At 37.2% G+C, this 27,777-nt stretch overlaps 1 protein-coding gene across 1 annotated transcript; it reads left to right on the top strand.

Annotated features, from left to right (window-relative positions):
- On the top strand, positions 1-27,495 carry LOC135476004 (apical junction molecule-like). The gene is made up of 22 exons (XM_064755968.1): positions 1-35; positions 771-957; positions 1,382-1,708; positions 2,201-2,352; positions 4,904-5,080; positions 5,555-5,652; positions 5,995-6,567; positions 6,973-7,054; positions 8,880-8,983; positions 10,158-10,259; positions 12,039-12,514; positions 13,157-13,273; positions 13,541-13,814; positions 14,379-14,470; positions 14,757-14,894; positions 15,120-15,215; positions 15,530-15,850; positions 16,741-16,809; positions 19,400-19,512; positions 19,883-19,985; positions 23,823-24,016; positions 24,630-27,495. The coding sequence occupies exons 2-22, from the start codon at positions 865-867 to the stop codon at positions 24,703-24,705; spliced, it is 3,777 nt and encodes a 1,258-aa protein (XP_064612038.1). The 5' UTR covers positions 1-35; positions 771-864; the 3' UTR covers positions 24,706-27,495.
- Positions 27,496-27,777: the final 282 nt, after the last annotated feature.

Consider the following 27,777-nt stretch of genomic DNA (forward strand, 5'->3'; position numbering starts at 1 on the left):
ATTTTGACGGGACTGTGGGAGGCAGAAATGGATAGGTAAAAGAAACTTTTGCTGATTTTGTTTTCACTTACGCTAAGGATAGTAGTTCACCATCGCTAACCCGTTGTGAACAAACTCAGTGTCCAGTGAAAAAATAAATTTCATTGAGAAAAAATGATCTAAGAAAATTATTTGCTCAGAAAACTTTCTCTTCATTTACTTGGATTGTTACAATATTGGCATGCTGCCACTCGTGCGCACTTTGCGATTACCTTATGTTTACGTTGTAACTTCCATTCTGTGTTGAGCGGTGTGGTGTTAAGTTTACATTACACTAATCAGTCTTCATGGTTCGACGGACAAAAGCAAAGCATTGAAATTCTTGTAAGCTAATATGGATGTGCCTACATTATACGTGAACACTACCATATGTCAGCTGGGTAAGTGAGGAAACCTTATATGAAAATTAGTTCTGATTATCTCTACCTTTGCTTACACACTGGCAGAGAGTGTAGGCAAAGGTAGAGATATTCATAGCTATATGAAAATGTGGGTTGGTTTGTAATAGTATCTAACGTTATTTTTCTTCTTACTCATTTTATTTATGACACCGTAAAGACTATCTGTGAATCATCATTGAACCATATAGTATATTCATTATGTACTTTATTTTATTTTTTATTAAAGTATTGTAGTAACAGAAAATAAGATTAAACTTAAGAACATGCCTCGGCCGTATGAGTTTATTTGCCTTTAATTGATTTATGCATGTGTTTTTTTTTTTGTTGCAGAAACAATGAATTTTCCACAGAAATCATTGATCAGGCTACATCTCATAAACTAAGGACTTGTTGAGATATAGGAGCTTGGGAAGATGCTTAAACAATGCTAAGTTCTTTGTCTCGTGGATGGGGGTCGTGGAATGGAGACTACATCCACAGTTTAGCAGCAGGGGAAAACCATGGAAGGCCAAGGAAGGTACTGTCATGTGAAGTGAAATTATAACTGTAACATATTGTTTTAATTTATTTTTCCTTTTTTGTATCTTAATGCATGCTAATTTCCTCTTTTGGTATTAAATGACAAAGGCATGGTTATAAGGTTGAAAAGGTTAGTGCTTTTTCTACATTGTCCTGATTTTACAGGTTTTTCTTATAATCTTAATTCTCATGTCTTCACCTGAACTTGTAGTTCATTTCTGGACAGATGTTATACTTTATGCAAACATTAATTAATTAAATTAATTAATCATGTACACATTGAATATAATGGAATGTTGTTCAGATTTCTCACTTTTATTTTTTAATGTTTAAAACATCTTGTCTCATATAATGAACACAATAAGCTTGAAAGTAGTTCCTTCATTCTGATTATTCACACTTTTCCTGAATTTTTGCACTAGTGTAAATCTGCACTGCCGCGGCTGGGTGGAGGAGAAGAGCCTGTGCATCGTCATGGCGTCACTGTGTCAAGCCGGGTCAAGTCTGCCTCTAGCTCATTTAGAACCTCTATCCCTGATGGCAGTATCGCCCTGCCCAAAACCTACCTGACCCGTAAAGGAGCATTGTTGCTGTTTAGTTCTCCTGAGGAGGAAGAGTATAATCCCCTGAGGGGGTTTTCACAACAGTACCAGCCCAGGGGGATAAACAAGGATAACCTGATAGATCTCAGCCTTAACATAGGCACTTTGCAACGCTTGACGAGCTCAGTGCTACAATATGGGGACAAGGTAAATGGTGATTGCCTTAGAGAAAAAGCAAGGAGCAACTGGAATTGTTCTTTTGATGCTGTACCATAGTAAATATATGATGATAATGATAGGCCGTTTTAATGTTAGATAACAATTTAAGTATCGAAATAAATCAATGATGAGAAATTTACTGAAAACTAAGGAAATTATTATGAAATATTACAAAAATATTTTTGTATGTTTTGTGTGCAAGGTAACCAAAGATACATATAACTGACGTAGTAGAGATTAAAGTTCTAATATTTCAAGTTTCCATTTGTATGAAAAGGACTTTTCAAAAAACTTATAATTTAATTTGATTTATAAAGTAGTTGAAGTTTAATGGATAATCATTTTGATTGTATCATGTGTGGTTAAAAAACGGCATCATCATATTCACGCCAACACCACAAACTGTTATTCAAATAACGTGCCTAGATCCAGAACTAAAATGATTCTATGTGTGAAACAATATTTATATTTTGTTCTCAGAGTTTTGACCCGGCCACGTCTAGCCTGAGTGACTTTGAGAACAAGCTGTTTTTGAAATTCCTGAAGACCTTACCTGATAAGGGATCTGACCAAGAAACTCAGCCTGGAGGAGACCTCTCTTTTTACCTTGAGAGACTGAAGAACACCTCACAGTAAGTCTCTGATGTAGTCAAAAGGTGTTGTCTGGCTTCTTGTATATTCTCAAAACTGAGGGTTAGAAAGATTTAATTTTGCCAAACAAGGAGAAATGCGAAAAAAGGTGTCCAAACATCCCTTTTTGAGGCCATTTTGTTATAGGAGGGTGTCCAGATATCATTTTCTCTTATCTATCCCATGTTAAAAGTGCTGAAAACAGAATGTCCAGATAGCATCAATTTTCTATTTCACCTGTCCACTAACTGTATGGTGCCATTTTTTCCAAAACTTTTTCTGATAGATGGAATGGTTCTTGTCATTGTTAGCCATTTTGCAAGATGTACATGTATTTAGTGAAACCTGAAAAGGCAGATAGAAATCTGGACAATTTCAGACATATTGTTGAACAATCCTCTTTCCAACATTAATAGACTTGCATGGCTTGGAAAATCAGAATTTCTGACCATCCATCCATTTAGGAGCCTTTGCTAGCTCATTGAAATAACTTATTGCTTTCACTGCAGCAAAATCAGCTCTCATTGGTTCCCCCTTGCTACATGTACATTTACTGCAGCATAAAGTCAGGAGGTTTGTGAGGGCTCTGGTGTTTTCAACATATATTACCTTTATTTCTTGAAAGAAAATCTGTTAAAAAAAGTCTCATGGATATATTAATATTACAGTAGTTTGTAGTAGCCTTTGTTGTGAGTCAAGCCTACATTTGAATTTATTAATTGGGCACATAACTAACACTTTGGAATATATTTTTTTCTCTGTGGAAAAAATGTTCCATATGCATTATATTCAAAGCCAAAATCGTCCATGCAAAAACGCTTATTATACCGGTATGCAATTATTTACATGTATTAGATAGTCTAGCATTCAGTAAGTTACACATTTACAGTTGCACTGAGTATTTGAATTAGGCGCAACATTGTTGTCAAGCACAATCAATAAAAACCCAATTAACAGTCCTGTTAATTAATGATGGGAAAGCTGATGAGAAGTGCACTGTGACATTCACCATCTGACTGCACGTACAAGAACAAAGAGGCTGTAATACTAACATGAATTGATTTATTGAGATAATCAAGAATGCATGGCCATTCTTAAACCAGTTACCTTTCCCAGTGTTTACTTACTCATGAAAATGCTTCAAAAGTAAATATGGCAGTGCATTTGAATGGACAAACTATCCAATGAAATGTGCCTTAGTGATAATGTGAAAGGATTTAATAAATGTCCTGGTTTAAATACTTGTTTTGCCCTCAGTTCAAGTTACTTTGGTATTGGTACTCTGGTACATTAGTTTTCTAACTGCATGAATTGTGTCATGTAATAGAAGATACACCTAAGTTTAGATGTTTGTTAAAATACAATTAAATTTGGTTTAGATTTAATAGTTCAAGCTGTTCGACTACACCTTTTATCATTATTAATGTGTTGCGAAAGGCAAACATGCTCTAAACTCCACCAAACACAGGATTTAATTTGGTGTGGCCTGCTTTGATAGCCATCTGTTTGTATATTGTAACCATGGGCTGTGGCCAGAGAGAGTCAGGCTTGATCACAATGCAGACAGTCATAATTAAGTAACAGAGAAGCCAGTAGGTGTAGGTGTTCAACTTTGCAGCCTGTAAGCCTCATGCTTGAATTTACCTGCAGTGAAGATCAATAGATTATAGGCTAATTTGTACACATCCTCTTAGCTCAGGTCCAAATTAACACTGAACATGCTTAAGGTAGTATGAGATATATTCATGAATATATAATTATAGACAGGGAATGGGTTAGCACTGTGCACCTCCTAATGGGTGAAGCTTTGAAATGGGCATTACAATCTTGACTGCTTTGGGTATCACAGCCTACGGCCCACTAGGAAGTGTTTAATGCAGAGTACATGGATGGGGCCTACATGTACATACTCATGTTTTTAAGTATAACGTGAACCTAATTTTCAACATTCTCCTGTCATCCCACATGAGTCTGCTGTTAAGACCAGTGAACAGTAATGTGGATTGGAGCGTTGTTAAAACTGAATTTCCAGACATTTCTACATACTTCATCAGCATCAAAATAGAATACTGTAAATGCCAGAGTATTTGACTTGCCATATTATAATCAGAAATTAAACCATAAACCTATTTTATGAGAAACCATCGTCTGGATTGTATTATGATGTGTACTTTGAGAGATTGGTTTTTTTTGCTTTTAAGTTACAATGTAAAAAAGGTTTTGGACGGTGATTTAATGTTGAGTGTATATATTTATTAAAAGTGTGATGATCACTGCACGTTGTCTGACTGTAAAAACCTGTGTGTAAAATGCTGCTTTGTATATCAAACGGCTTTTGGGGTATCTGGCATGTGTGGTTTCCTCCAAGCTAAACCCATTTTCTCTGATGAGTCATGAAGATATTATAAAGATTCTACTAAACGTTATATTACAGGCGGAATATTCATAAATACAATATTCTGAGTTTTGTATGGGATAAGTGTTGACCTATCACTTCATGCTTACACATGGATTTGTTAAAATACACTAATTGTCAAATATTTTCTTTTTAAGTATTGACAGATATTCACGACTGAACACCCCAGACGTCCAGGAGTTGAAGTCTGCCCTTGAGGCACTGGACAGATCCCGCTCTTCGACACCCGTACATGGAGATGGAGAGTTCCTCAAGGGGAGGTCATCCAGGCCTGGCACTGCACCTCATCTTCACAAACGTCATGGATCTGCAAGGTGAACAAGTGTAATAAATGAGTTAATGTAGATAAATAAGGATATACATGTATGCATTAGCAAGCTAATACATATAAATATTTAAAAAGTTAAGAAAATTTTGAATAGAGAGAACAAAGAAAAATGTAGCTTTAGAATGATTTATCTTTTTTATTGTTATTATTTAATTGGAGCTTTAAAAAACTTTCTTAGGAATTTAATACTTATGTCAAACATCTTATCTAATTTGGTTGATTGGGGCTTGATGCCAGATTCAAAAATTTCCCACTAATATCAAAAATGGTGGTAGGATTAATGGGCAGAGGAAACCAGAGAAATTCTGACTTTAAGCTGTACCAGGGAGAGATGGATTTGAGCCTGCCTCATCATTGATCAGGAGCCAGTCAGAACACTGGTCCGGCCAAATTAGTCAGCGAGTCTGAAAGACATCTGTTCATCAGAAATGTTGATGTTATGTTATGGTTGTGTGTGCAGGTCTGTGTCCAGCTCTGTCAGTAGGAATGGAGTACTGTCCTCAGACAAACTCGCCTCCTCTCTCAAGAGTGCAAACTTCATCGACCGGACAAAGACAGGTAACACTACCTTATATTGATACACTGGTATGGTTTTATAGTAAGTGACCTGAATTTCTCCCCAGAAATTGCTACTTAAAAGGTAAACAAATGTCATGTTACTTTTGGTGCTGAAACTTACATTTTTCAGCAGGATGTTATCCTGCTTTTGTAACAAAATAAAATTCTAAGAATCAGGAAAAATGGACAACTTTTGGTTAAAATACGTGCGGGTACAGGTAAACACATTATGTTATTTCTACCACCCAATTAATCAGTCAAATATATAGTGTATTTTACTGATATATTTTACAGCTACACACACTTGTAGAGAATTATTATTTTTATCTACTCTTTCTGCAGTCTCACCACCAGCAAAAACTAGGTATGCTTGGACAACAGACAATGGCACCAGTTTAGTGGATGGAACCACTTCAGCGAACGGAGGCACTGCAGCATTTGTCGGAAAGAGTAGCACTAAAGAATTACCAAGAAGCAACAAGGGTACTCTTATTCCAAGTGGCCAAGATGAGGTGGACAATGCCCAGGGGGAGATAACTCGAGAAGCATCCATTCCGGACTCAAATTCTGTTGATAAAAAAATTATTTCAGATGAAAAAAATTTAAGAACTAATGCAGTGGAAACTGCAGGGAATTTTCAAGGAAGTCCAGCTGTGGCTCAAGAGTTATCCCCCCTTATTGAATCCTCAGATGCTTTGATTGTTGTGCATGAGAAATCCCCTTCCCCGCACAAGCATGTCCCAGCCAATGCTTTACCAAACACAGATTTCCACAATCCCCCGCTGCTTGAGATTTTGACCACATTCGATGAAGGAAGTGAAAATGACAGAAGAGTTTCGATTTCTGAGGAGCTTGATGAAAGTAGTGTTACATTTGCTGCTTCTGAAAAGGAAGAAGATATACCGCTACTGCAAGGTTTGTGCCTTAAATTCAGGCCAGAAGATAAGTTTTTACTTCAAAATGTTTGACAAACTAGCTAATTTGTGTACAATTGTTTGAGAAATTATTAAAGTTTGAAAAATGTGTAAATGAAAGTAAATTTTATGAAATGTAATAATGCAGTCAGGGTTTTGAAGTTTTGCTTTTACCCTCATATTTCTTGTGATGCCTTTAGTCACGACCTGATTTATTAGCAATCACAGCACTCCAGCATTCATTTTGTTTTTGGAATTTGTCAAAGCAATTACAGACTTTTATATAATTACTGCGAAAAAAAATAACAAAATCATGTTTTTATATGTTTATAACAATATAAAAATATAAAAAATTTTCACGGTAATGTGCAAATGGTCATTATATTAATTATTTTGGACTGTACAGAAATAGGTGACCAAGCTGCTGACAGGAGTGGGACAGAGGTCAAAGGTGAAGATCAAGTGAGGGAGGACCGGCCCTTATCCAGGTAAGATATGACAAGACTTTAAATCTTAGGAATTCTTTGCTGTGTACGTCATGATGAATACCTTTTCTGATATCTTTATACAACATTGTGAACTTTAGAGGTATGTTTTTCTATACTCATTATTAATAGAAGACATTAACTATAATTATGGTACAGTGATTTGATTTTTATCACTTGATTGTTGCTTAAGGCCATACTGAAAAATATCTCACTTATATACAATGGTGGTCATTTTTATGGGTTAAGGAAACCAGATTGCCCAAGGTGAACCACCGACCTTTGTGAAGCTACTGACAAATTTTCCCATGTATGATATACAGTATAACATGACATTGGGAAAGAATAGGGGAAAACAGTGACATCACATATCAATGCCCTTGTTGGTCATTGTGGAATGCAGAATACATGATCTCTATTGTTTTCATGGTCGCCTGTATAAAATATACAGAAAGATTCCTAATTCAGGTGAAGTGGGATTTAGCTCAGTGAGTGTTAGGCTCACAAGTAACCATGAGGTGGGAGTTCAATTCCAGACGTGAACTAGGAATTTCAATATTACCCTGGTGGACAAATATAAATGGTCTACGCTAATTCCTCAACCTTTTCGCAAATGCATGCAATTTTTGTACATTTTCAATTTGATTTAGGAGACAAATCTACATTGGTAGGATTGGCCAGTTTCAGGGCTTCACAAAAAAATATGTTTTTATCAGCCTAGACAGCATAATGCCTTCAGAAACATGTAAAAAGCTTGAAGAATTACAGTACCTTGCTTGTATATGCTAGTATGTACATCACACATGACAAGGCTTGTCAGTAATTTGCCAGAGGTCAGTGGTTACAAAGGGCACTCTTGTTTTCTCTACTCATAAAACTGACACACATTACATGAGTGAAAAATTCTTGCGTGTGACTTTTAACAAGTCAAGTAAGTCAAGTAAGTTTCAGTGTGTCCTCTTGTTCCCAAAGCCATTTAGCCAACATAATTTACACTACTACACTTGCAGTGATGTTGATGAGTGTCAAATATTAATTAGTGCACTTCTGCTTTTGATATCTCCAGCAGCTCAAGGTTGGCATCGAGACCATTTTACAAAATCGTCTTAAATTTCCATAAAACTTGCCCAATAACTTTGTAGTAATGATATGAGATAAACCTGACCAACACGCATTGTTCACATTAGCGTTTGCCATGGTAACCGACTATCTTAAATTTTCCTGGCTTTTGTATTTTAACAAATGTATGCAAGATGGTGCATATTAACCTATCAGAAATATATCCAATGGGAAGAGAACTTCTGTGAGTATCTGGTTTGACGTGTCGACAGAAAATTTAATCCTGTTTACATTTTTTAAAATTTAATTTAACAAGGTAAACCTGTATTTTTTGATTTAATGAGTCATTACAACAGCAGGGATTCCCCGAAGCTATAGACACAGGCGACACCGGTTGGCCAGTCCAGCCTCCGCCTGCCTTGACCTGCTGGAGATATCTTCATCCAATTCATCATAGAAATTAAGATGCTAATTGTTCTTTTATACATAGATGATAAGTGTAGGTTTTCTGTGTTTTCTTCAGAAAATATAATCGATTTGTAATTCCTCAGAAAAAATGTTCTATATTGTACTTAGTTTTTATAGGAAAATTCGTTTTAAGGAGGTAAATGTTGAAATAAATAGTTTTCTTCCTCAAAACAGTGATTTAAGTGGGGTCTAGGTAGAGTTGTAAGATTTTCAATCTGTGTAGGTGTATAATACACAAATGACATATGCCACATGTCGCCTGTAAGAAGTTACAAATTGAGTGTTGTATGTCACCCCACAGGATTTCTTCTACACACACTTCTCTTCAAGATGAAGATGAAGAGATCTTGGAATCTCTTAAAAACTGTGGAGAGTCTGCTGGTGAAGCCAGGCCTGTTTCATCAGGTGAGGAAACAGTTTACATCAGCTCTTCCCAGTCTCACTGTTTGTGGAGCTTTTTAAACGTTAAGCACGTTGGGCCGTTTGCACAGTGTATAAACTTTGGCTACCATACTTGCTATGTAGTATCAAGATGATGTGCATTACTGATCATAGAGCAGTTAATTCATAAACCATGGCTCAGATTAAAACAAAAAATTAAAATCTGTTGCAGAGATCTCAGCTAACCAGGGCTTGTCCATCAAAACTGGCCATTTTAATGGGAGAGGGGCTTCAAGGGAGTTAATGCAGTAGGGCCTTATTTCCATTTGAGTATAAACTCCAAATGATAATTGACATTCATAACTATGTGTTAGACTGACTTATTAGGAAACATATTTACAAGTATCTGGTTATAGTGTGCTGCATCTGTAATTAATTATCATGGACAGGTGTTTATGTGCTACTTCAGGTGTGTGGGACCACTTCCCTACCTCACCTGCATGACCTAGTGTTATTGATTTTAACATAAGCAGATGAGCTCCAGGTAAACCCTATATCTAGAAATAGATCTCCACCCTTTGGTTTCCATGGAAACTGTGTGAGAAACCTTAGCAATTGGTCATACACATCAGATGAAGCCTTTTACTTGACATCATTGGTTGAAACTGGCTGACATGTCACCATTATAACTCTCTTGTGTTACCATGGTAATGCAGTCTGTAGACGCTGTAGAAAACTAGATGCTCAGGCAGTACAATATACCTTGACTGGGTACATGTATGAGGTATTTCATAGCATATTCAGTTTGAATATTTATCACATGCTGGAGAATTCAAACATAATGGGGTAAATCTTAAGTTAATTGTTTAGTTATCGCCCTGTTTTCTTCGTTCTTATACTCTTTGTCATTTTGTACATTTGATGTGCTACATGTATTTACCATATTGACATATCATATTGGTATTTTATACTAATATCCGGAAAGTTTTAAAGTGGTGGAATCCCCAAAAATGCATTTTTGTGCCCATTAAAAGGTATCCTTAGCCAAATTTTTGTCAGGAATGTTTATGTCTGAAAGTGTTTAGAAATGTATTAGCATCCACAAAAGTATAGTATGTGACACAAGGAAATTGTTAACTATCGTATGTCACCTCCAGCCTTCCTCCTGTTGTTATGATGCCTGTTTGGTTTGTGTCAGGTGTGATATCTGCGAGAAGACCAGGATCTCGGGTGAATCTTAAAAACAGTCTACACACACCACTACTTCCTCCTGCTTCACCTATAGAAAGACCTGCCCCAGGTATGTTATTTGTTATGCAGTTTTAGCAAGATTATTATTAATAACTGAATGAAATTTGAAATTGATGATGGCCAAACACAGTTCCTGTATACTCTATGAGCGACTGCTTTTCTCTCAGCGGAAGGTTAATGTAATACAGGTTTGCCTATGTCAGTGTCTTTCCTGGCCATATTGCTATAGTGTTAAATTTCCATTTCCCCATAGACAGCCATTTATGTGAGGTTTTTTTCTTACTTCATCCTGTAATGGCCAATGAATAATGAGGGGTCCACGCTAGAACGTATCTCTTGAAATCGTTCAGATTATTATTCTTAGTTAACTTATAAAATTGTAATATCTCGAAAACTAGTAAAGGCAGAAAAACCAAACGTTGGAGTCTTAATGAGGAACATATGAAGCCACTTTTGACGTTTTGTGCTGTTTTACCAGTCATGTGATTTAGCTGCCATTTTGAATTTTATTGATAAGTTAAAAAAAGATCTTCGTCTCCAAAACGGCTAAATCTATCGAGATAATCTTTTCATTTAGTTTTTTATGTGGATCACTCTACCCATTTTGTAAAAAACTTTTAGTTTGGTATGCAAATAAGGCCAAAACTGAGTAATGAACTTGACTCAAGAGTAGGTTAATGTTTAAAACTGTTTGAAGTCATTAAACAAACACACTAGCTGGTGCCACTTGACGTCACGATTACAAATCGGCAAGAATTATTTTTGTACATTGTGTTGTTTTCATGTTGAGACCAAAAAACCAACAAAAATTTGACAAAACTGTCTAGGTAAATAACAGTGAGCTTTGACTGCAATTTACCATGGGAACGGGCATCAACTCTGCAGCAGTGTATTTTTTCTGTCTTTTGTCCTCAGCTATCAGCAGAAGATCAAAGCCGCCTATTCTCTATGCTAGTCTTCAGTACTTGGCCAAGTGTAAATGATGCCTGGCAGCCTAGAGCTCAATTCCAGTACATTCGTTTTCATTTTTTTCCCCCCTTTTTTTTCCGATTATCATAAACTTTATAGAATCAGGCTACCAGAAGTGGTAGAGAAAGTTTTAAAAAAGTTTAGTAGCGTGGACCCCTGCAACACTGTTGGATAACGGCTTTAATTATTACTGTTATCATTTTCCCATATAGTTCAAATCATGAGTTCATTCCCCAGTTCACTATTAATCATAGGTGTCCCCTGCTGGGGGCCACAAGATCTTAACCAGTAGATTACCTGTCCAAAGACACCCTCTGCTTACATGCTCTTGGTGACTTGTTTTATGTCAAAAGACCAATTCAGGTGAGGTGATGGGGGTTTCCTCACCTCATAAACCTGGTGCTAGTTTCACCAAAATGTCGTACATTTCTGATAATCGCACATATAGGACAATGGTAATAGTTATGTGCACAATATTGTACAACTAATGTACAATGTAAAAATGTTGTGCACCACTTTGTGAACCTGGGCCCAGATCTCTCTGTTTGAGAGCAAAAGGAAATATGTTCTTCACCAGGAAAGGTTAATCATTGATCTATTAATGGGACTTTGGTGGCAATTTGCGCGGTCTAGCATTCACTGAAAACCACTTGTCCTCCAACAGTATGGTGTGCATATCTGTACGTCACGTGGGAAAGTGGATGAGTAACTTGCCAAAGGTAAGTGGTTTACTCTAGTTTCCTCCACTCAGAAAAATGATTGTAAAATCATTGTATAAGTAAAAAATTCAGGAATACGGTGTTTAATAAGAGTGGAGTAAATAAATGAAAAACTCACTGACTGTGTCTTCTGTTTACAGCCAGCAGTCCTGTAGGGTTTTTCCAGACTATAGAGAAAGATGAGATCTTGGAGCAGTCGGAGAATGAGACATCGGGGATACATGCACCTGTAGAATCCTGCTCTCTGGACGATGACCAGGCATGGCCAGATAACCCTGATGTCAAAAGTTCCACTCCCACAAACTTTGAGCTCCTTGCCAAGTCTGCCACCGAAGAGACGCCTGTTACTGCTGAAGAGAGTAAATTAGTACTGCCCACATCAACAACAACAGGAGTATCTGTGGCAACAGAGGCTTCTAAAGACAACAGGGAAGCAGTTGCTAAGGAGGCTACCTCTGATCCTGCTGCCCCTCCGGACATGAAGCTAGTGGTGGATATCCCCCGTCCAGGCACTACAGAGAATGTGACTGGTCAAGTGACCCCTGACCCTGGACAGAGGTCAGGGGTTGACGGAAATGTGACATCTCCTACACCCTCTAATGGCACTGATTGTAAGGTTAGTCCAACTCTAGCCTGTGTTGTCGTACAAATTTTACCTTGCATCAATGAATAAATGAATGTTATTTGTGTTCTAATTGTCAAAGTTGCATGATCTTTGACTGATATGTCCCTCAGGACATTTACCAAAATGTATTTATGATTAGAAGTTTTTTTATTGTGGCACATGTCTTTATGTATATATATTCCATGTTGGATATTTGAGGGTACTTATTCTTACTGTGGAAGTTTTAATGCATGTTAAATTATTTTAAAATTTCGCCCATTACTGGATTGCAAATTTTGCTTGATTCTGTGAGTTTTTTTGAGCCTCTGTGTTGAAAATAGGATGATATTCTATCATAGTTTCAGCACCAAAAGCAGTATTGTTCAAAAAATTTATTGGTCTCTAGAAATGTCCTTTTTTGGGCTAAATTGTAGGCCATTTACAATATTTTTGTATGAAATGTTTGATCTTTTCCCACTCATTTGCTACTTTGAGTAGGAAACAGTGAACTCTTGCTGAAAACTTGAGTTGCAAAGTTTAATACTAATGTGTTGTCATATACAGAAAACTTAAGGCTTAAAAACTTAAAAAAGCTTTGCTCAGACACAGTAGTTGGCTATGTTTAAACGTAGATTTCAATCTTAACACCAACAGGAGCAGACTTTACCAGATTACTTCTCTGACAGAGCGTCCATCACCAGTGAGAAGTACAGCTCTGGTATGCACATCTCCCAGTGCCAGCAGCCAAGTACAGGGGAGGGACATAAGGAGGCAAGCACCCACAAGAAAAAAAATTAGAAAGAAAATGGATGAAAGTAACATCTTATCACTCTTGGCATATGAGAAGAATTTTGTCTGACCTAGATAGGTTATTATATAATGTCTGTGAAGTTTATATGTGCCATTACCTCAACAATTAATACACTGAAGCCTTCTTCAAAGTTATACTTTACTTTGTTGGGGATTTAGAGTAGTTGAGATGCAACAAATAAGTGTAGATGCCAAAAGGCATGATCTGCGTCTGTTTTGTGTTTGTAGAAACATGAGTCTCCGATTCAAGATGAAACAGGAAAACTGACCAAAGAGTCAGTGATTAAGGACACGCCTTTTACATCAAAGTCCTCATTACACGCAATACGGATGAGGTCATCTTCTCCTACATTCACCCCACCCTTACCGTCACCCTCAAGTGGAGCAGATAAGACTCAAGGCACACCCACACCTATCACACCAAGACCTCCCTCTGGGTCCCCACCAGCCAAGACACGACCCTTCAGAAAAACCAGCCCTAAGACTCAACCTGATATCATCCGTAAGTTTGTGAAATTTTGTAAGCCTAAATGGAGCATTTTCTGTGTACCTCCTAATTTCTAGCCATAAGCTTCATTGAATGACAAGTTATTGAAAAATTGGAGAGGTAGAGTATTAATTGTGGTGAGGTACAGAAATATTGGTAAGGTACATTAAATGTGGTTATGAACAGAAATAATGGTTTGGTACAAGGATAGTTGTGAGGTACATAATGGTGGTGAGGTACAGAAATCGTGCAGAAATACTGCACAGAAATAAATGTGAGTTACAGAAATAGTGGGTAAGTATAGGAGTAGTGGTGAGGTGTACAAATCATGGTGAGGTACAGAAATAGTGGTGGGTACAGAATTAATGGTAGGTATAGAAATAGTGGTGGGTACAGAATTAATGGTAGGTATAGAAATAGTGGTGGGTACAGAAGTAATGGTAGGTATAGAAATAGTGGTGGGTACAGAATTAATGGTAGGTATAGAAATAGTGGTGGGTACAGAAGTAATGGTAGGTATAGAAATAGTGGCGAGATAATTAAGCACCAGTCAAAGAGTCATTTTGATTGTTTTGACAGCTCCTTCCTCCCCGGACACACTGGTAAGAAACCTCAAGTCCCAGACAGAGATCCTGAAGGACACACATGTCAGCGTAGTCAGACCCGTGCAGGTAAGGCATGGTCAAGCCAAGAAAATACTGAACACATACTGAGAGGTTAACCTTTCAGTGCTAGAAAACAATTAATGTCATAATTTATTCATGAATTTTAACTGGTGGCTGAAGTTGTGACTATGTAAATTACAGGCAACCCCTAAGTATTGTATGGAAATTTTTCCTGTAAAAGAAAAATCACAAACTGATTGCTATACTCTCAATTTGCGAGCCAAATATAAACTGATATTTTGTGATGATTTGTGATTGATACGTGTGCATGTTGATTCCTCGCTCATCACAGTCTGAAGCCAAACCTCGCGTCAAAAACCCATCAGCCTCATCCAAACGTGGTAAAAAATCAAAGTCAAGCAGGACAAAGAAGTTAGCGGAGATAGAAGCTGAGATGTTTGAGGCAGAAGAGAAAGAAATAGCCAAAAGGGTATGTGAAGGTTATCAGAATGAACAAGCAGAAAGGCTGCAAAAATATATCTTACTCTGCTTCTTAAGGCTGCCCTGTTTAGTCAGTAGTCTTGCGATTAAATTCCACTTAGCTTGTTGATTTTGATCTCTGATTTTCTTAGTAAAAAAAATTGATAAATTGTTTATTATTTTTCTTTGACCCATCTACCTAGAAGACAGCAAATGTTGGTTTTATGTATTTCAGAAACTGGAGATAAAGGTAAAAAAGTTAGAACAGCAGATTATTGCCAAAGAGATTCTGAGACGAGAACAGATGGCTGAGGCTGAGAAACTGAGACAGGTGAGCGGTATGAGAGGTGTTTGTGCTATTTCGATTCTTCTGAAATATTTGATGACATTGTAATAAGCAGGTTTATGTTTTTTTTGTTCAGGAAGTATTTTGAAACTTTTCTTGAATTGGTCTCAGACTAATGTGTTAAAACCAGCAGAAACAGGCTTAACAAAATGGGTTTTAAGTTGGAAATGGGTGGCAACAAAGCTAAAACTGTTTTATCTTCTTAGTAAGAGGTCATGCTGTTGTGTACAACTCAACTTACAGATGTTCAGAAATGAACCTATTCCATTTTTCACTTTCTTGCGATTGCATGTTGACAGGAGTACCAGCTTCAGCTTGAAGCCATCGAGCGAGAGGCAGAGGAATTGAGACAAGCTGAGGAGGATGCCAAGGTCACCATGGAGATGACCCGAAGGTCGCAACGGGAAGATCGGGAACAGAAACGCAAAGATGAGTTGGAGCGCAAGAAGCAGCTAGCAATACAGAACAGGGAGCGTGAGAAGAAGATGATGGAGTCTGCTCGTCAGAAGGAGCAGGAGATGTTGGCGAGCATTGGAGATGATGAGATGAGGACCAGTTTGATTGATGAGATGGAGAGGAAGAGAGATGAGGAGGAACGACTGGCCCTTGAGAGGTTTGAGGTGAGTGCGGCAGAGATGGGGTGGGTAGAGGGTGTATGATGTTACTAGTTAACAGATTTCAACAATAGGAGAAGATAGAATTTGGGCGAAAGCTAGCAATTTTTCATGAAGTGTTAATGGAGTTGATATATCTCCGAAAGGAGGTTATGTTCTTGGCAGCATTTATTTGTCTATCTATTTCTTTCTGTTTGTCTATCTGTCTTTACAGAAAAATGATTGGGCATATTTGGATGACATTTAGGGCATAGCTTAGCCTTGGACCAGTTAACAGTCCATTAAATGTTGATGACAATCTGGATCTGTATTCATTAAATGTATCTTCCTCATTGTCAAATATTTGTCAGCAACTTTACAGAAAAAGTTATACACGGGGTTAAATGAAACTTGTGACCCTACTTTGCTTTGTCCCAAGCACCACTCTGTTTCAGTTTGATGGTGATCCAAATGTGGATGCAGAACCAGGAATTTTTCAAATGGTCCTTCAAAATTGGAAGATATCACACAAATGTAGAGTGTTGTCTGTAATGTATTGCATGTACCGTCTTGTTAAGACTTGTGATTTTTCAACATTGGGAGATACAACACAAATGTAGTGTGTTGTCTGTAATGTCTTGCATGTACTGTCTTGTTAAGACTTGTGATTTTTCAAAATTGGGAGATGCGACACAAATACAGAGTTTTCTTCGTTGTTTATTTGTCATTATTTCCACATATTTGACATGTCAGAGTATATGTACATATGGTGATATTTTGTCAGAAAAAGTTTCATTTTTTCTCTATCCTGTAAGTATTTCTCTTTAAGTTTCTTTTAAGATTAATGACCTTGACATATTTTATATTGTCTAAATATCATTTATGCAGGGATTACATATTTATTTCTCGTGTATCAGGAGGAGATGAGAGAAGCTCAGCAATTGGCTGAAGAACAAGAGGAAAGAATGAGAGAGTTAGAGAGACAGGTAGGTTTGTTTGACACGGGTAACAAGGATAAACTTTCCTGAATAAACTGCACTAAATGACCTAAAATTTTGCCCACAAAAGTGCTTTTTGAGAGGCAAATAAATGTTGCAAAATATTATTCTTGGTGCTGAAACTTTAAAGTTTCCAGTAAAATATCATCCCATGTTCCAAGCAAACATCAAAACACCTTTTCAACATAACTCTCAAAGTCAGGAAATATGGACAAGTCAATCAAGGACAAAATTCATGGTCATTTAGGGTAATTCAGGTCAAAACTTTGTAGTGAGTTTGTTGCAGCCCTACCTCAGTCGTTGGCAAACTGGTAATCGCTCTACCTCAGTCGTGGGCAAACTTGTAATCGCTCTACCTTAGTTGGGGGCAAACTGGTAATCGCCCTACCTTAGTCGTGGGCAAACTGGTAATCGCTCTACCTTAGTTGGGGGCAAACTGGTAATCGCCCTACCTTAGTCGTGGGCAAACAGGTAATTGCCCTATCTTAGTCATGGGCAAACTGGTAATCGCCCTACCTTAATTGGAGGCAAACTGGTAATCGCTCTACCTTAGTTGGGGGCAAACTGGTAATTGCCCTATCTTAGTCATGGACAAACTGGTAATCACCCTACCTTAGTCGTGGGCAAACTGGTAATTGCCCTATCTTAGTCATGGGCAAACTGGTAATCATCCTACCTTAAATGGAGGCAAACTGGAAATCGCTCTACCTTAGTCGAGGGCAAACTGGTAATCACCCTACCTTAGTTGGAGGCAAACTGGAAATCGCCCTACCTTAGTCATGGGCAAACTGGTAATCGCCCTACCTTAGTTGGAGGCAAACTGGAAATCGCTCTACCTTAGTCGTGGGCAAACTGGTAATCGCCCTACCTTAGTCAGGGGCAAACTGTTAATCGCTCTGCCTTAGTTGGGGGCAAACTGGAAATCGCCCTACCTTAGTCGTGGGCAAACTGGTAATAACCCTACCGTAGTTGGAGGCAGACTGGAAATCGCTCTACCTTCGTCGTGGGCAAACTGGTAATCACCCTACCTTAGTCAGGGGCAAACTGGTAATCGCCCTACCTTAGTCGTGGGCAAACTGGTAATCGCCCTACCTTAGTTGGAGGCAAACTGGAAATCACCCTACCTTAGTCGTGGGCAAACTGGTAATCGCCCTACCTTAGTCAGGGGCAAACTGGTAATCGCTCTACCTTAGTCGTGGGCACACTGGTAATCATCCTACCTTAGTCGTGGGCAAACTGGTAATTGCCCTATCTTAGCCATGGGCAAACTGGTAATCGCCCTACCTTAGTTGGAGGCAAACTGGTAATCGCCCTACCTTGGAGGCAAACTGGTAATCATCCTACCTTAGTTGGGGGCAAACTGGTTATCACCTTACCTTAGTTGGGGGCAAACTGGTAATCGCCTTACCTTAGTTGGAGGCAAACTGGTAATCGTCCTACCTTAGATGGGGGCAAACTGGTAATCACCCTACCTTAGTCATGGGCAAACTGGTAATCGCCCTACCCTAGTTGGAGGCAAACTGGTAATCACCCTACCTTAATTGGGGACAAACTGGTAATCACCCTATGTTAGTTGGGGGCAAACTGATAATCACCCTACCTTAGTTGGGGGCAAACTGGTAATCACCCTACCTTAGTCATGGGCAACCGGTAATCGCCCTACCTTAGTTGGGGGCAAACTGGTAATAGGCCTACCTTAGTTGAAGGCAAACTGGTAATCGCCCTAACTTGGAGGCAAACTGGTAATCATCCTACCTTAGTTGGGGGCAAACTGGTAATCATCCTACCTTAGTTGGGGGCAAACTGGTAATCGCCCTACCATAGTTGGGGGCAAACTGGTAATCACCCTACCTTAAATGGAAGCAAACTGGTAATCAAACTGGTAATCGCCCTACCTTAGTTGGAGGCAAACTGGTAATCACCCTACCTTAGTTGATATTAATATATTACAAGAGAACATTGATCAGTCCAGTTTGTACATGAATTGCCATTGCATGAGAAAAGGTAACCTGCAAATTTTATGCAGTGGACAAGTAGTTTATTTGACTAAATTGAATTGACAATTACAATGAGGAACTCAGTGAATATGTTAGATGGGAAAAAAATTCATGATTAAATATATACCCCTTTCTTAGGGATAGTTTTAATAAACTACGCTAATTCTTCTAATTTTTGGGACACCTGGTTAGCTCTCATTAGCCAATATACATGTAATTGTAGCAGGAATATTAGTTTCTTTTTTTCACATGGTTAGTTCATCTTACAAGCATCATGTTCATATCTTTACTTTTCCAAAAAACTGGGAAAGAAATGTAATTCTTTGCTTTCAGCACTACCACTACTGATTTCTGTCCTAAACTTAGAAGAAATGGGGTGTCATGTCCATATCTCTGCCACACAGCAAAGTTCCTCTACAGAGTCACTGTGAGCTCTTTTGATTGGTGGTGTGAAATGTAAGAAACAATTGCTTTAGATATTATAGATTTGATCATAGTTTAAGTTTGACTGGATAATCGTGTTAAAGTACATGTTTAAAATGTGGGAAATCATCAAGTATTCTCTCTTTGTCCTGCCCAAGGCTGAAGAGGAAGCAATGCAAAGACTTGTGGAGGAACAAGAGGAGTTAGAGAAGAAGCGAAAATCACTACTGATGGAGACTCAAAAGTTAGATGAAGAGGATGAAAAACTGAAGTAAGGCTTATGACTTTTTTGGTAATCACATTGTACGCAGAGTCAGCTGGAAATAGTTGATTTTTTGGGGGTGGAATCCGAGGAGGGATTATCAGCAATACTTTGTAGGACTCTATGGGGATAACTTTATTAAATGATGGTAAATTTTAATCAAAATGCTAGCATGCTCTGCTGTTTACAAAAAAAAAAAAAATTCTTATAAAAGAGTAATTGTCTTATATAGTATTACAGAGCATTTTAATATAAAAGTTTACATTATCAGTGCTTATATTTATAGTAACATAATAAAAATGATACATTACCAGTTGTTCCAACTGCTGAGGAACATGTAAGTGAGCTTGCTGAAGCATTTTAATAACATATTCCTCAGAAAAGAAATGGAAGAGGAGCAACAGTTATTAGAAGAAGAAAGACATAAAATGGAGATGGAGGAAGCAGCCAGATTGGAGCAAGAAGCTGAGAGATTGAGAGAGGTTAGTTATACCCACCTGATTGTTTCACCATGTCATAACGGTACGGATTAACAATCAACGATTAAAATTCATTAGATTGAAAGTACTGATCCAGTGTGAATAATCCTTGCAGCCCATCAATTGTTTTAGACATGTTAAACTTCTTTGAGGCTAGCTTCAGCAGTCATGAATTTGCAGGTTGATTGATTGATGTGCAATCAGTTACTGTCCAGATCTGTTAAATATGTTAAATCTGTCCTCTGTGGTGATTGATTTGCAATCAGTTACTGTCCAGATCTGTTAAATATGTTAAATCTGTCCTCTGTGGTGATTGATGTGCAATCAGTTACTGTCCAGATCTGTTAAATATGTTAAATCTGTCCTCTGTGGTGATTGATTTGCAATCAGTTACTGTCCAGATCTGTTAAATATGTTAAATCTGTCCTCTGTGGTGATTGATGTGCAATCAGTTACTGTCCAGATCTGTTAAATATGTTAAATCTGTCCTCTGTGGTGATTGATTTGCAATCAGTTACTGTCCAGATCTGTTAAATATGTTAAATCTGTCCTCTGTGGTGATTGATGTGCAATCAGTTACTGTCCAGATCTGTTAAATATGTTAAATCTGTCCTCTGTGGTGATTGATTTGCAATCAGTTACTGTCCAGGTCTGTTGAATATGTTAAATCTGTCCTCTGTGGTGATTGATGTTCAGTCAGTTACTGTCCAGATCTGTTGAATATGTTAAATCTGTCCTCTGTGGTGATTGATGTGCAATCAGTTACTGTCCAGATCTGTTAAATATGTTAAATCTGTCCTCTGTGGTGATTGATGTGCAATCAGTTACTGTCCAGATCTGTTAAATATGTTAAATCTGTCCTCTGTGGTGATTGATGTGCAATCAGTTACTGTCCAGATCTGTTAAATATGTTAAATCTGTCCTCTGTGGTGATTGATGTGCAATCAGTTACTGTCCAGATCTGTTAAATATGTTAAAACTGTCCTCTGTGGTGATTGATGTTCAACCAGCTACTGTCCAGATCCGTTAAATATGTTAAATCTGTCCTCTGTGGTGATTGATGTGCAATCAGTTACTGTCCAGATCTGTTAAATATGTTAAATCTGTCCTCTGTGGTGATTAATGTGCAATCAGTTACTGTCCAGATCTGTTAAATATGTTAAATCTATCCTCTGTGGTGATTGATTTGCAATCAGTTACTGTCCAGATCTGTTAAATATGTTAAATCTGTCCTCTGTGGTGATTGATTTGCAATCAGTTACTGTCCAGATCTGTTAAATATGTTAAATCTGTCCTCTGTGGTGATTGATGTGCAATCAGTTACTGTCCAGATCTGTTAAATATGTTAAATCTGTCCTCTGTGGTGATTCATGTGCAGTGTGATTGATCGGTTGTGTGTGTTAATCTACTGTTACATCTGTCCTCTGTGGTGAGTGATTGATCTGTTGTGTGTGTTAATCTACTGTTACATCTGTTCACTGTGTGAGTGATTGATTGTGTGTGTTAATCTACTGTTACATCTGTTCACTGTGTGATTAATCTGTTGTGTGGGCTACTCTGCTGTTAAATCTGTTCACTGTGTGATTGATCTGTTGTGTGTGTTAATCTACTGTTACATCTGTTCACTGTGTGATTGATCTGTTGTGTGTGTTAATCTACTGTTAAATCTGTTCACTGCGTGATTGATCTGTTGTGTGTGTTAATCTACTGTTACATCTGTTCACTGTGTGATTGATCTGTTGTGTGTGTTAATCAACTGTTACATCTGTTCACTGTGTGATTGATCTGTTGTGTGGGCTAATCCACTGTTAAATCTGTTCACTGTGTGATTGATCTGTTGTGTGGGCTAATCCACTGTTAAATCTGTTCACTGTGTGATTGATCTGTTGTGTGTGTTAATCTACTATTAAATCTGTTCACTGTGTGATTAGTCTGTTGTGTAGGCTACTCTGCTGTTAAATCTGTTCACTGTGTGATTGATCTGTTGTGTGTGTTAATCTACTGTTACATCTGTTCACTGTGTGATTGATCTGTTGTGTGTGTCAATCTACAGTTAAACCTGTTCACTGTGTGATTGATCTGTTGTGTGTGTTAATCTACTGTTAAATCTGTTCACTGTGTGATTGATCTGTTGTGTGTGTTAATCTACTGTTAAACCTGTTCACTGTGTGATTGATCTGTTGTGTGTGTTAATCTACTGTTAAATCTGTCCTCTGTGGTGATTGATGTGCAATCAGTTACTGTCCAGATCTGTTAAATATGTTAAATCTGTCCTCTGTGGTGATTGATTTGCAATCAGTTACTGTCCAGATCTGTTAAATATGTTAAATCTGTCCTCTGTGGTGATTGATGTGCAATCAGTTACTGTCCAGATCTGTTAAATATGTTAAATCTATCCTCTGTGGTGATTGATTTGCAATCAGTTACTGTCCAGATCTGTTAAATATGTTAAATCTGTCCTCTGTGGTGATTGATGTGCAATCAGTTACTGTCCAGATCTGTTAAATATGTTAAATCTGTCCTCTGTGGTGATTGATTTGCAATCAGTTACTGTCCAGGTCTGTTAAATATGTTAAATCTGTCCTCTGTGGTGATTGATGTTCAGTCAGTTACTGTCCAGATCTGTTGAATATGTTAAATCTGTCCTCTGTGGTGATTGATTTGCAATCAGTTACTGTCCAGATCTGTTAAATATGTTAAATCTGTCCTCTGTGGTGATTGATGTGCAATCAGTTACTGTCCAGATCTGTTAAATATGTTAAATCTGTCCTCTGTGGTGATTGATGTGCAATCAGTTACTGTCCAGATCTGTTAAATATGTTAAATCTGTCCTCTGTGGTGATTGATGTGCAATCAGTTACTGTCCAGATCTGTTAAATATGTTAAAACTGTCCTCTGTGGTGATTGATGTTCAACCAGCTACTGTCCAGATCCGTTAAATATGTTAAATCTCTCCTCTGTGGTGATTGATGTGCAATCAGTTACTGTCCAGATCTGTTAAATATGTTAAATCTGTCCTCTGTGGTGATTAATGTGCAATCAGTTACTGTCCAGATCTGTTAAATATGTTAAATCTATCCCCCGTGGTGATTGATTTGCAATCAGTTACTGTCCAGATCTGTTAAATATGTTAAATCTGTCCTCTCTGGTGATTGAGGTGGAATCAGTTACTGTCCAGATCTGTTAAATATGTTAAATCTGTCCTCTGTGGTGATTGATTTGCAATCAGTTACTGTCCAGATCTGTTAAATATGTTAAATCTGTTCACTGTGTGATTAGTCTGTTGTGTAGGCTACTCTGCTGTTAAATCTGTTCACTGTGTGATTGATCTGTTGTGTGTGTTAATCTACTGTTACATCTGTTCACTGTGTGATTGATCTGTTGTGTGTGTCAATCTACAGTTAAACCTGTTCACTGTGTGATTGATCTGTTGTGTGTGTTAATCTACTGTTAAATCTGTTCACTGTGTGATTGATCTGTTGTGTGTGTTAATCTACAGTTAAACCTGTTCACTGTGTGATTGATCTGTTGTGTGTGTTAATCTACTGTTAAATCTGTTCACTGTGTGATTGATCTGTTGTGTGTGTTAATCTACTGTTAAATCTGTTCACTGTGTGATTGATCTGTTGTGTGTGTTAATCTACTGTTACATCTGTTCACTGTGTGATTGATCTGTTGTGTGTGTTAATCTACTGTTAAATCTGTTCACTGTGTGATTGATCTGTTGTGTGTGTTAATCCACTGTTACATCTGTTCACTGTGTGATTGATCTGTTGTGTGAGCTAATCCACTGCTAAATCTGTTCACTGTGTGGTTTTGTTGTGTAATTTCTCCCTGTAGATGCAACAGAAGGAACGGGAGCAGATGGAGAGGATAAGAAGAGAGGCGGATCAGAGGAAACTTGAGCAGGCCAAAAGGCGGCACAAAAACTATGAGATGAGAATGAATCTGGAACAGATTCGCTCCAGTCAGGGGATTACCCGCCCTTACATTTACAGCTACTTCATCACATGGCCAAGGGATATCTATGAAAAGTGAGCGCCATAGCTATTCAATATTTTTAAATATATTCATGTTCAGATATTTGTAGATGGCATTCTGTTTAGGCCAGAAAAATTACAAATATTGTAAAGCCCAGTCTGTAGTTTACTGCAGAAGTTACGCTTTGGTACAGGTATAAGGCGTAGTAGATGTCCAGTGTTGCATATTTATGTTTTGTTTTAATGGGGAAGAAACATTAGTTGTTATTGAACTGGATGCACTAGTTAAACATTATATGAATTCGTGGATTTGTAGTGTTACATTTACAATATGATAAATTATAATTAATAATTCAGGATAAAGCAAATCTTAATGTCATTAATTCTGAAATACTGAAAGGGCTTTTTGTTAAAATTCCGCTGTCGTATAAGTGAAATACTCATGAATATGGCATAAAACACCAATCAAATAAATAAATGAAGTTAAAAGTATATAGACTCTTTTCTCAGGCATAATGGGCACTGATGGGTGTATGTAATGTGAAGATTATTGGCATTTTAAAGCATATCATGTACATGACTTTCACTATCGGTGATTTTCTCAGTTAAAAACCTCTTTCATCCCTCAGTTTTTCCTAACACTGGTGATAATTTGCTTATGTTTCAGGCCAATGGGGGGAGAACCGACCAAGAAGAAACGGCCTGGTCTGAAATCTAAGCCAAAGTCTGCAAACAAGAGTTAACCTGACCCAGGGGGATATGATACAAACACACATGACAGCAATATAATTGTTCATAATGTGCATTAACACTGAGCAATGAAAAACTGACATTATTTTGACGTACTTTGTAATATGTGATTACTGCTAACCTAATTCTTCTAAAATTTGGGACAGATATTAGTAGTGTTGAAAGTAGAATATTACATTTCTTTACCAGTCTTTTGGAAAAGTAAAGATGTGAGTACGTTGTTCATTAGATGGTCTAACCATGTGAGAAAAAAGAAACTCAATATTCATGCCAGAATTACATATGTATTGGCTAAAATGAGCAGACCAGGTGTCCAAAATTTTAGGAGAAATAGGGTGGGTGACACTATCTTCCTATGTGATATGTAGGTGGATCAGTTTTGTTTCACACCATGAAGATGTTTGTTATTTTATTTATTTATTCATTTCATTGGGGTTTAATGCAGTACTCAGTTTCATTTACTTATAAATATACAGTGATGGTCAGTGTTTTTGGTGGAGAAACCTGAAGTGCTAGCCTCTAAATGGCTAGGTCACTGAAGTCATGACTTCAGTGCTGTTCTCAGACACTATTTGCCAAAGGTTGTTAATTTGTTCCAGGCAATTTGTTAGGTTATTCCAGGCAATGTTTTGGGTTATTCCAAGCAGTTCGGTTTTCTCCAAGTGGAAAACTTGTCACCATCTTATTACATTAAACAACAATCAAATAAATGAATAAATAAATATTTATGAGAAGATATAGTACCCAAGATTTATTGTTTTGTACAAAGTATTGTTGTACATGTATACAGGCACTTCACAAATTAATGAATGATTATGGCTTAAAGCCACATCAGCAATTTTCCAGCCATATCATGGCGAGCTGTTCATCAACTAGCAATGCATTCACATGACATAATGTTGTCCGTTTTATACCTATTTTTTGGATAGTGTAATTTTGTGATATTTGATGTTTGTGGGCAGTTTTTTTAGCAATATGCTTTTATCTGCTATGTTTACTGGGCATATATATTGCATCTGTTTGCAAAATGTGGATATTTCCTTGGTTTTTACAAATACTTGTAATTCTTATTTTTCAGAAATAAGTTTTTGTTTTTTCACATGTGTAAATGTATTTTAACACTAGTATTAATGTTTTGTTTTGAAATAATTATAATTTATTTATACTGTTCTTTAAAAATACAAATGTGAACAACAAAAGACAATGTGTGGATAGAACCTGTGAATCCAGTAATCTTCCGTTAAGTATGAATATAGAATTTTTAATTGCATAATTATATAAGTATGGATAAAATTTGTCAGTTTAGTACTTTTTAAGGGTGGATAAAACTACAAAAACGTTCATCAGGTACTATTTTGTTAAGTACGAATAGAACTTGTAAATCCAGTAATACTCCATCAGCAGTTTCTTGTGTAAATTTCGTGGTTCACATGCTTGATGGATGTGTTAGATCTGGTATTCTTACAAGTGCAGGCTCCAGCTGCTAATTTGACTGCTAATTTTTCATTTCTGTAAGCTTTAGGCTCTTATTAGATCATAGGACATCCTGGTAATGTTACGATGTGGGACAATTGGCTCAGATTTTGAGCAGATTTTTCGAATGTTACATGTTGGAAGTGTATTTATTCTAATCTCTCTTTGAAATAGTTTACAAACATTTTACTTTGGCTGCACTGCAAACAAATGTAAAATATTTATTGTCTTGTTGTTTAGCACCATATTGAAGAAATTTTCACAAGAAATCTCTCAGATCTATTGACATTCATTCCTTCATGGTGAAAGATTTTGAGTATTTTATATTCGGGGTAATTGGCTTGTCAGACTTATTCTACAATGTTAAGCACTTTATGTTTTTGTACACACTGGGTTTTATAAAATATTTTGATGTACTGTATCTACAATATTCATATTTTACATGTAACTGATGTGTGAAAAAGAGCTTAAGGATTGGAATGATGACTCTGTCAGGATGCACAGCAGTCTGTGGGTTCGGTTGTTCCATCGTCATGGTGATGTCCCTTTGTGCAGTGACCTCTTATGGAATGGTGGGACAAATCAGTGCATTATAATATTGGCATTTTAGTAATGCATATTATCCATATGACTTTCATTTCCTAAAATATTAATATTTCAGGATTTGGCAAGGTAAGTTGGGTAATTCGAGCCATCTTTATGTGGATAATTTTCGTTATTTTATAGATCTGTCCATGTTAAAAAGCACAGATGTGCCCCCGCACTGCCGTAAAGTGCTAAGGGGCATCACCATGATTTTCTGAATGCCGAAACTGAAGACTCTTGTATAGGTGTTAGTTTACACATACCTTAATTCTTATAATTTCTTAATGATGAAACTGAAGACTCTTGTATTGGTGTTAGTTTAAACCTACCTTAATTCTTATAATTTTTAGGACATATAGTAGTAGTGCTGAAAGCCAAAAAAATAAAAATATTTCTCTCCCAGTTTTATGAATATATAAATATAGAATAAGACATGAATATATTGTTCGTCAGATGGACTAACCATGTGAAAAAAAAAGAAACTAAATATTCCTGCTACAATTACATGTTCATTGGCTAAAAGGAGCAAACCAGGTGTCCCAAAAGTTATAAGAATTAGGGGTACATGTATTTGTCTAAATTGATTGTACACACATCTACAAAGCTCTCTCTGTTTTCATGTGGGGAGTGAGATCTGCAGAACAACATCTACCCCTTCTCATCAAAGGTGACACGCATATGGATCCAAGTGGCATAAAATGTGATAATAAAGTAGGTGTATTGGCAGTACTAAGAATTTAAATTTGGTTCTGTTTTGTTTCAATGTTTTGAAAAAGGGTGTGTGATACTATGTCACAGTGCAGTCTAATGCTGTGTGGGTGCACCAAATTAGTCTCTGCCCTCAAACTTAAGTCAGAACTTCACACTAATATGAAGTGACAAATTTATCTGCAATAGATGGATTTGAACTCCTGTTGACATACATCTTTACAATACACTTGTACTGAAGAATATTTCTTGTACACATTGTAATATGAGTGGTCAGAGAGAATAATGATTGGAGGAGA

This window comes from Liolophura sinensis, chromosome 1, assembly GCF_032854445.1.
Source record: "Liolophura sinensis isolate JHLJ2023 chromosome 1, CUHK_Ljap_v2, whole genome shotgun sequence".
NCBI lineage: Eukaryota > Metazoa > Mollusca > Polyplacophora > Chitonida > Chitonidae > Liolophura > Liolophura sinensis.

What these genes read in the sequence shown, in the direction of transcription:
- LOC135476004 (XM_064755968.1), top strand. Translation starts at nt 865, where the DNA reads ATGCTAAGTTCTTTGTCTCGTGGATGGGGGTCGTGGAATGGAGACTAC. An exon ending in TGCTACAATATGGGGACAAG is followed by an intron (nt 1,709 to 2,200) that starts GTAAATGGTGAT and finishes TTTTGTTCTCAG; the next exon opens with AGTTTTGACCCGGCCACGTC. An exon ending in GAAGAGGATGAAAAACTGAA is followed by an intron (nt 19,513 to 19,882) that starts GTAAGGCTTATG and finishes CATATTCCTCAG; the next exon opens with AAAAGAAATGGAAGAGGAGC.